Source organism: Oncorhynchus gorbuscha, linkage group LG12 (assembly GCF_021184085.1).
Source record: "Oncorhynchus gorbuscha isolate QuinsamMale2020 ecotype Even-year linkage group LG12, OgorEven_v1.0, whole genome shotgun sequence".
Classification (NCBI taxonomy): Eukaryota; Metazoa; Chordata; class Actinopteri; order Salmoniformes; family Salmonidae; genus Oncorhynchus; species Oncorhynchus gorbuscha.
The window spans coordinates 14,034,288-14,043,056 of NC_060184.1; the positions used below are offsets into that span (position 1 = coordinate 14,034,288).

General features: G+C 49.0%; 1 protein-coding gene across 1 annotated transcript in view; it reads right to left on the minus strand.

Moving 5' to 3' along the window:
* Positions 1-7,988, minus strand: part of LOC123990549 (reticulon-4-interacting protein 1 homolog, mitochondrial-like) — a 17,324-nt gene extending 9,336 nt beyond the window's left edge. Inside the window, exons 1-6 of the mRNA XM_046291147.1 lie at positions 7,304-7,988; positions 7,016-7,167; positions 6,251-6,319; positions 3,701-3,825; positions 982-1,030; positions 675-811 (exon numbers count right to left, since the gene is read on the minus strand). Of these exons, the coding sequence (XP_046147103.1) occupies positions 675-811; positions 982-1,030; positions 3,701-3,825; positions 6,251-6,319; positions 7,016-7,167; positions 7,304-7,601 (830 nt within the window). The 5' untranslated portion in view covers positions 7,602-7,988. The remainder of the gene's footprint in view (positions 1-674; positions 812-981; positions 1,031-3,700; positions 3,826-6,250; positions 6,320-7,015; positions 7,168-7,303) is intronic.
* Between the last annotated feature and the right edge of the window lie 781 nt (positions 7,989-8,769).

The following is an 8,769-nucleotide window of genomic DNA, read 5'->3' on the forward strand; positions in this document are numbered from 1 at the left end:
AACCAGCTCAGCGCAGTAGAGTTCTGCTTGATTCACTAGTGTAAACATGGTAAGAGAGAGGAAGAGAGAGAATCCGATCCACAACAACACAACACTCAAGATGGTTTTAAGTACTATACCTTCATGCTATTCAATAGACAAATATAGAAGTCAACCTGACGATAAACTGAGATGTCTAGCCAAGCCTAAGGGATTGAAGTGTGTCTTCACTCAGGACCACTGAGACAAGGTTATCAGCCACCCAACCCTCCCCCAATGGAGAGCATTTAGTCTCCCATTCTAGTCCTTGAGCCACGTTTCCATGGAAACCAGGAAGTGAATCAGTGAGCAGGTATGCCAAATCAACCTTGCTCAGCTGCGTGGGTGGGTAATGTTGTTTATGACGTTGGCCAGGGAGAGAGTTGGTGGGGAAAGTGGTATTGGAGTGGGAACGTGACTGTATGTCATTAGATTGGACCTTGGCAGCTAGCTACTCTCATGTCTTAGAAATATATTAACAGATCAAAACTAGAGGAGAATCTCAATGGAGAAAATAGGCTTTATTTACGATACATGATCTCTTTGAGGAACTCAGTATCTTCTAGTGTTGTGGCCCTGTCTCAGTTGACACATCACAGGGTTGTACACACACTTGATACACACACTTTTACATTATTCCAACTAATAAAACACACTTTTCCAGCAGTCCCAGCTCCGTGGCCACGTCTCCCGCCGTGTAGTCCACCACTTCATCTGCCCCCAGACCCCTCACCAGTCCCTCGGCATTGTGGGAGCAGGTCACTGTCACGTGGGCGCCCCAGGCCTTCAGCAGCTACAGAGGAAACAGACACTTAGTGAGCGAGACACCTCTCTGTGTGGTTGTGTGTTGATGTGTGTATACTCTTTATGATTGCACAAGGTCAACCAACCACTGGTGCTGGTGTGAGGTGAGTCTTTAGTGTTGGTGCTATGAGCTGCTGGTCATATCTGAAAGGTCCTTACCTGGATGGAGAACGTTCCAACACCACCTGAGGCTCCAGTGATAAGAACTCTGAGAGAGGGGGGGGGGGGGCAGAGGGAGAGAGAGACAGGGAGGGAGAGAGAGAGAGACAGGGAGGGAGAGAGAGAGAGACAGGGAGGGAGAGAGAGAGAGACAGGGAGGGAGAGAGAGAGAGACAGGGTGGGAGAGAGAGAGATCAGACATGGAGGTCAGGATTCAAAGAGAGTAGATGATCCATCTATGTTCAGTGTAACACATATATCAGACATAGTATCGCTGGCTGCTTAGCCGAGCGCCAGAGTGAGCATCATGCAGCAGTGATGTCATCCTGCGTGACACTTAAAGTAAAGCTACTCTTGCTCAAACCAGGACCATGGTTTTTGGTTAGTGATTGGTTAGAATGCTGCTTCAGAAGTGCAAAGTGTTGGTCTAGGGTTTGTGGCAAAAGCGGAACAGGGTGGGGACCTACTGTCACAGAGCAGGAGCGATGTCTGGGAGAGGGAGGAACAGGGTGGGGACTGTCTGGGAGAGGGAGAAACAGGGTGGGGACTGTCTGGGAGAGGGAGAAACAGGGTGGGGACCTACTGTCACAGAGCAGGAGCGATGTCTGGGAGAGGTAGAAACAGGGTGGGGACTGTCTGGGAGAGGGAGGAACAGGGTGGGGACCTACTGTCACAGAGCGATGTCTGGGAGAGGGAGAAACAGGGTGGTGACTGTCTGGGAGAGGGAGGAACAGGGTGGGGACTGTCTGGGAGAGGGAGGAACAGGGTGGGGACCTACTGTCACAGAGCGATGTCTGGGAGAGGGAGAAACAGGGTGGGGACCTACTGTCACAGAGCGATGTCTGGGAGAGGGAGGAACAGGGTGGGGACTGTCTGGGAGAGGAAGGAACAGGGTGGGGACTGTCTGGGAGAGGGAGAAACAGGGTGGGGACCTACTGGCACAGAGCAGGAGCGATGTCTGGGAGAGGGAGGAACAGGGTGGGGACTGTCTGGGAGAGGGAGGAACAGGGTGGGGACCTACTGTCACAGAGCAGGAGCGATGTCTGGGAGAGGGAGGAACAGGGTGGGGACTGTCTGGGAGAGGGAGGAACAGGGTGGGGACCTACTGTCACAGAGCAGGAGCGATGTCTGGGAGAGGGAAGAACAGGGTGGGGACTGTCTGGGAGAGGGAGAAACAGGGTGGGGACTGTCTGGGAGAGGGAGAAACAGGGTGGGGACCTACTGGCACAGAGCAGGAGCAATGTCTGGGAGAGGGAGGAACAGGGTGGGGACTGTCTGGGAGAGGGAGGAACAGGGTGGGGACCTACTGTCACAGAGCAGGAGCGATGTCTGGGAGAGGGAGAAACAGGGTGGGGACTGTCTGGGAGAGGGAGGAACAGGATGGGGACCTACTGTCACAGAGCGATGTCTGGGAGAGGGAGAAACAGGGTGGGGACTGTCTGGGAGAGGGAGGAACAGGGTGGGGACTGTCTGGGAGAGGGAGGAACAGGGTGGGGACCTACTGTCACAGAGCGATGTCTGGGAGAGGGAGAAACAGGGTGGGGACCTACTGTCACAGAGCGATGTCTGGGAGAGGGAGGAACAGGGTGGGGACTGTCTGGGAGAGGGAGGAACAGGGTGGGGACTGTCTGGGAGAGGGAGAAACAGGGTGGGGACCTACTGGCACAGAGCAGGAGCGATGTCTGGGAGAGGGAGGAACAGGGTGGGGACTGTCTGGGAGAGGGAGGAACAGGGTGGGGACTTACTGTCACAGAGCAGGAGCGATGTCTGGGAGAGGGAGGAACAGGGTGGGGACTGTCTGGGAGAGGGAGGAACAGGGTGGGGACCTACTGTCACAGAGCAGGAGCGATGTCTGGGAGAGGGAGGAACAGGGTGGGGACTGTCTGGGAGAGGGAGGAACAGGGTGGGGACCTACTGTCACAGAGCAGGAGCGATGTCTGGGAGAGGGAGGAACAGGGTGGGGACTGTCTGGGAGAGGGAGGAACAGGGTGGGGACCTACTGTCACAGAGCGATGTCTGGGAGAGGGAGAAACAGGGTGGGGACTGTCTGGGAGAGGGAGGAACAGGGTGGGGACTGTCTGGGAGAGGGAGGAACAGGGTGGGGACCTACTGTCACAGAGCAGGAGCGATGTCTGGGAGAGGGAGGAACAGGGTGGGGACTGTCTGGGAGAGGGAGGAACAGGGTGGGGCCTGTCTGGGAGAGGGAGGAACAGGGTGGGGCCTGTCTGGGAGAGGGAGGAACAGGGTGGGGCCTGGGGAGAGGGACTGTCTGGGAGAGGGAGGAACAGGGTGGGGACTGTCTGGGAGAGGGAGGAACAGGGTGGGGACTGTCTGGGAGAGGGAGGAACAGGGTGGGGACTGTCTGGGAGAGGGAGGAACAGGGTGGGGACTGTCTGGGAGAGGGAGGAACAGGGTGGGGACTGTCTGGGAGAGGGAGGAACAGGGTGGGGACTGTCTGGGAGAGGGAGGAACAGGGTGGGGACTGTCTGGGAGAGGGAGGAACAGGGTGGGGACTGTCTGGGAGAGGGAGGAACAGGGTGGGGACTGTCTGGGAGAGGGAGGAACAGGGTGGGGACTGTCTGGGAGAGGGAGGAACAGGGTGGGGACTGTCTGGGAGAGGGAGGAACAGGGTGGGGACTGTCTGGGAGAGGGAGGAACAGGGTGGGGACTGTCTGGGAGAGGGAGGAACAGGGTCCCGTATGGATGTGTGTGTACTTGCCGTTTGTTAGTGCAGTTGTTTCTACACAGGCCGCCCGCGTTGACCAGGGCAGACAGGGCCGTGGCAGCAACGTAGGGGATGGACGCCGCCTCCCTGTGACTCAGCGACCTTGGTTTGTGGGAGACCTGAGGTGGGAGGGCACACAAATACCATTTTTCATTCATACAAGGACACACACACACATACACAGGGTAACTACTAGAAGGACATACAGTAGGCACAAACTCTCAAACACACACAAGGTAACTACTAGAAGGGCATACAGTAGGCACAAACTCTCACATACACACAGGGTAACTACTAGAAGGACATACAGTAGGCACAAACTCTCACACACACACACACAGGGTAACTACTAGAAGGACATACAGTAGGCACAAACTCTCACACACACACACACAGGGTAACTACTAGAAGGACATACAGTAGGCACAAACTCTCACACACACACAGGGTATCTACTAGAAGGACATACAGTAGGCAAACTCTCACACACACACACAGGGTAACTACTAGAAGGACATACAGTAGGCAAACTCTCACACACACACACAGGGTAACTACTAGAAGGACATACAGTAGGCACAAACTCTCAAACACACACAAGGTAACTACTAGAAGGACATACAGTAGGCACAAACTCTCAAACACACACAGGGTAACTACTAGAAGGACATACAGTAGGCAAACTCACACACACACAGACAGGGTAACTACTAGAAGGACATACAGTAGGCACAAACTCTCACACACACATCTGTCCGTGCTTAACTGTTCCTCCTCCCTCCCTTTACCCTTTCTTTTGTTTCAGGCAACGATGGGAAAGCAGAACGACTGGAGTTGCTGCAAGGACAGGACAACAGGACAGGACAGCAGGACAGGACAGCAGGACAGGACAACAGGACAGGACAGCAGGACAGGACAACAGGACAGGACAACAGGACAGGACAACAGGACAGAACAGGACAACAGGACAGAACAGGACAGAACAGGACAACAGGACAGGACAGCAGGACAGGACAACAGGACAGGACAACAGGACAGGACAACAGGACAGGACAGCAGGACAGGACAGCAGGACAGGACAACAGGACAGCAGGACAGGACAACAGGACAAGACAACAGGACAGGACAGCAGGACAACAGGACAGGACAGCAGGACAGGACAACAGGACAACAGGACAGGACAGCAGGACAGAACAGGACACCAGGACAGGACAACAGGACAGGACAACAGGACAGGACAACAGGACAGGACAACAGGACAGGACAACAGGACAGGACAACAGGACAACAGGACAGGACAGCAGGACAGGACAACAGGACAGGACAACAGGACAACAGGACAGGACAGCAGGACTGGACAGCAGAGCAGGACAACAGAGAGCAGGACAACAGAGAGCAGGACAACAGAGAGCAGGACAACAGAGAGCAGGACAACAGAGAGCAGGACAACAGAGAGCAGGACAGGACAGCAGGACAGGACAGCAGGACACCAGGATAGCATGCTGATAAGTGCCAAACAAATTATGCACCCCACAACTCAGTTTGTCTGGCTAGCCTAATTGCTGCTTTCACTGGCTCATGGAACCAGTTGTACTGTGAGTCTTAATTAATTATGCACACTTCGTTGCAATATGATTACATAATAATAGACTTGCACCTCATCCAAGTTTTTTTTCCACGTTTTCTCAGTTGAAGCAAGGGTTCATAGAAAGCAATACCCCCTGGTACTTCCATTTGTTTGAAAACAGAGCCATTAAAATAAGCTAATATTCTCCTCTATAACAGAGGCATTACAATAAGCTAATATTCTCCTCTATAACAGAGCCATTAAAATAAGCTACTATTCTCCTCTATAACAGAGCCATTACAATAAGCTACTATTCTCCTCTATAACAGAGCCATTACAATAAGCTACTATTCTCCTCTATAACAGAGCCATTAAAATAAGCTAATATTCTCCTCTATAACAGAGCCATTACAATAAGCTAATATTCTCCTCTATAACAGAGCCATTACAATAAGCTACTATTTTCCTCTATAACAGAGCCATTAAAATAAGCTGCTATTCTCCTCTATAACAGAGCCATTACAATAAGCTACTATTCTCCTCTATAACAGAGCCAAAGTCTTACAAAGAGTCTTACAAAGACTAACATAGATTTTCATGAAACAATTCAGTTTCTACATGTATAATGGGATAACACAATGAATGAAAACCTGTTTGGAAAACAATTCATAATAACAATACATGCCATTTAGCAGACGCTTTGATACATACATACATACATACATACATACATACATACATACATACATACATACATACATACATACATACATACATACATACATACATACATACATACATACATACATACATACATACATACATACATACATACATACATTTAATGGAGGGTAGGTCCCGGGAATCAAACCCACTATCCTGGCGTCGGAGGGGACATGCTCTACTAGCTGAGAACCACCCTATGTCATTGCATTAATCAAATGTACACGTAGCATACACAGTCATAGTAGAATTACCTCATACTCTGTCAGATTCACCATCTCTGCTAGGCTGCCCTGCTTCCATGGAGGGATGGCCGCCCACACCTGTGAAGAAAAAACACACAAAACACACACAAAATCATATATATATTATTTCAAACATTTTATATTTTCAACACATCAGTTATTTACAATAACATTGTAATGCATACGGAAAAACACAAAAAACGCCAAAGTCCTCTAAAGACAAAATCAAACTTGTTACAATAAGCAGACAGGCAGCCACCAGAGAGTTGGAACGTGTGGAGTTTCTGCACACCACCTGCAGCCCGGCGGAGGCTCAGCAGAGGAGCCCAGACGGGGCCCTGCTGAGGGGGCCAGCCAAGCCACAACCACTAGGGATGGAAAAATACATTCTAAGGGTACCTCTGTAATCCTACTTGATAAACAAGGTATCAGATACTGAGTGTGACAAGTGTGGAACAAAAAACAACACCTGTTTCATTCCTGCCAACAATGCAAATCATTTACCAGGTAAAAAGTATGGCCAGGTGCGTTTTCATTCTATCAGCAAAACGGCTGTTCAATTGAATGTCACAAGAAGGCACTGTGCATGCCATCCCGACTCAGCATGGTTGTGTTCAGTAAACACCAAATTAAGGAACCCGAGTAAAAACTGGAGAGACAACTTGGAATTGTTCAATAACAAATGTCCATTTTCATTTTCCGTTGCAAAACGTTTTGCTACGGTCAGACCTAATGACTGTTACAAGGCCACATCAGAGCTGCTCAACTACGTACCTCATCTCCTGGTTTGAAATGGGTCACTCCCGACCCACAATCCAACACCACGCCAGAGACATCCCGACCCAGTATGATGGGAAACTCGCCGCCGTTCTGACCCAAAGACACCGGGTCCCGTCTCAGCTTCAGAAGATTTGACCCATACCCTCCTGAGAAATATAAACAGACAGATTAGTAAAACAACTGTGATATAGATGCAAAATTATTCCCATGACAGCTAATGCAACTGACTGAAAGGAGATATGACAATGAGCATATTGACATTATAGACTTATGGATACTTACTCCTCATGGATATGTCGAGAGGGTTGAGGCTTGCAGCGTGGACCTGGATTACGACCTCACTTGCTGAGTTGACACTGGGAGCTGTGGCATCTTCAGTGAACCGCAGTACCCCATTGTTGCCATACTCGTCAATCACCCAAGCTGGCATGCTGGACCGCCACCTCGAAGAGGAGCTGAGATTTCTTCGGAGGGAGCATATGATGTTCCCAGAACTAGCCATCTTTGTAGTTAAAGCAAGTGCTCTTGCATGGGGCAAAAATAGCTGCCTGCAGCACGCCGTGACTTTGACAGAGCCCATATCGACTGTTATTATCCACCTCCTGAAATGTCTAGCAAATCAACTGTGTAGAAAAGTATAAATGGCTTCATGCACTGTCTAACGTAAGGGCTACATGTCAATAGTACGATAATTATGAATGTCAGCGTTGAGGTGACATGTAGCTATTCATTAAACATTCACGCTCATATAAATACCTTAACGGTTTAATGAATTACCATGAAGCTACGAGAGTGTTACCCGAAATTATGCACGAACGAAAATCCCAAAATATCTTTATCTTGATAACTCAAATTAATAAATTACATGACGTGCCTCTGGTACATAACTTACACAACATTCGCTTCCTACTCTGTGCTCTCAGTTACCGCTGACCTCATTCTTCTTCGTGTAGTTTTCCGGCAGACTATGTACTTTGTCGTGTATTGCTGCCGTTAACAGGTCGGAGTGTGAATTGCACATTTACTTCACAGAGCCGAAAACGAAATATACATTTAGTATGCAAAGAGAGAAAGAAGAAGAATAAGAATAAGAATAATAATAATAATAATAATAATAAGAAGAAGAAGAAGAAGAAGAAGAAGAAGAAGAAGAAGAAGAAGAAGAAGAAGAAGAAGAAGAAGAAGAAGAAGAAGAAGAAGAAGAAGAAGAAGAAGAAGAAGAAGAAGAAGAAGAAAAAAGAAGTGAGGCTCCACCCCAACCTCCCACTCCCTTCCCAACCCCAGCCACCTAACATGTCTCCCTCCAGCCACCACTGAACAAGGCTAATAGAACTCGACAGCTTGTCGTCCTAAAACCCGCAAATTAGTTACCTCTGGTTCGTTCAGAAATCCCTATGGGGAAAATAAATGGGGGAAGATTAGGGGTTTGGAAAAATGCAGAAAACAAGGTCCAAGGTTTACACAGGTTTAGGATATCTTATATGTTTTGTTCTCGGATAATATCGGCCAGTTAACATGACCTTTATGAATTACGAAGCCTTCATGTGCCTCTTGCGCTTTTTTATTACATAAAAAACGGTGACGTTTACTGACGAAGATTATGTCATAAAACAAAACGCATAAGATCTCCTAAACCTTACCACAGACCTTATTTTCAGCAGTTATCCAAAAAACCCTACAAAAACTATTATTTCCCGATAGGCTTTGTCGACTGAATCAATGCTGGTGCTTCTACACCTGCATTGCTT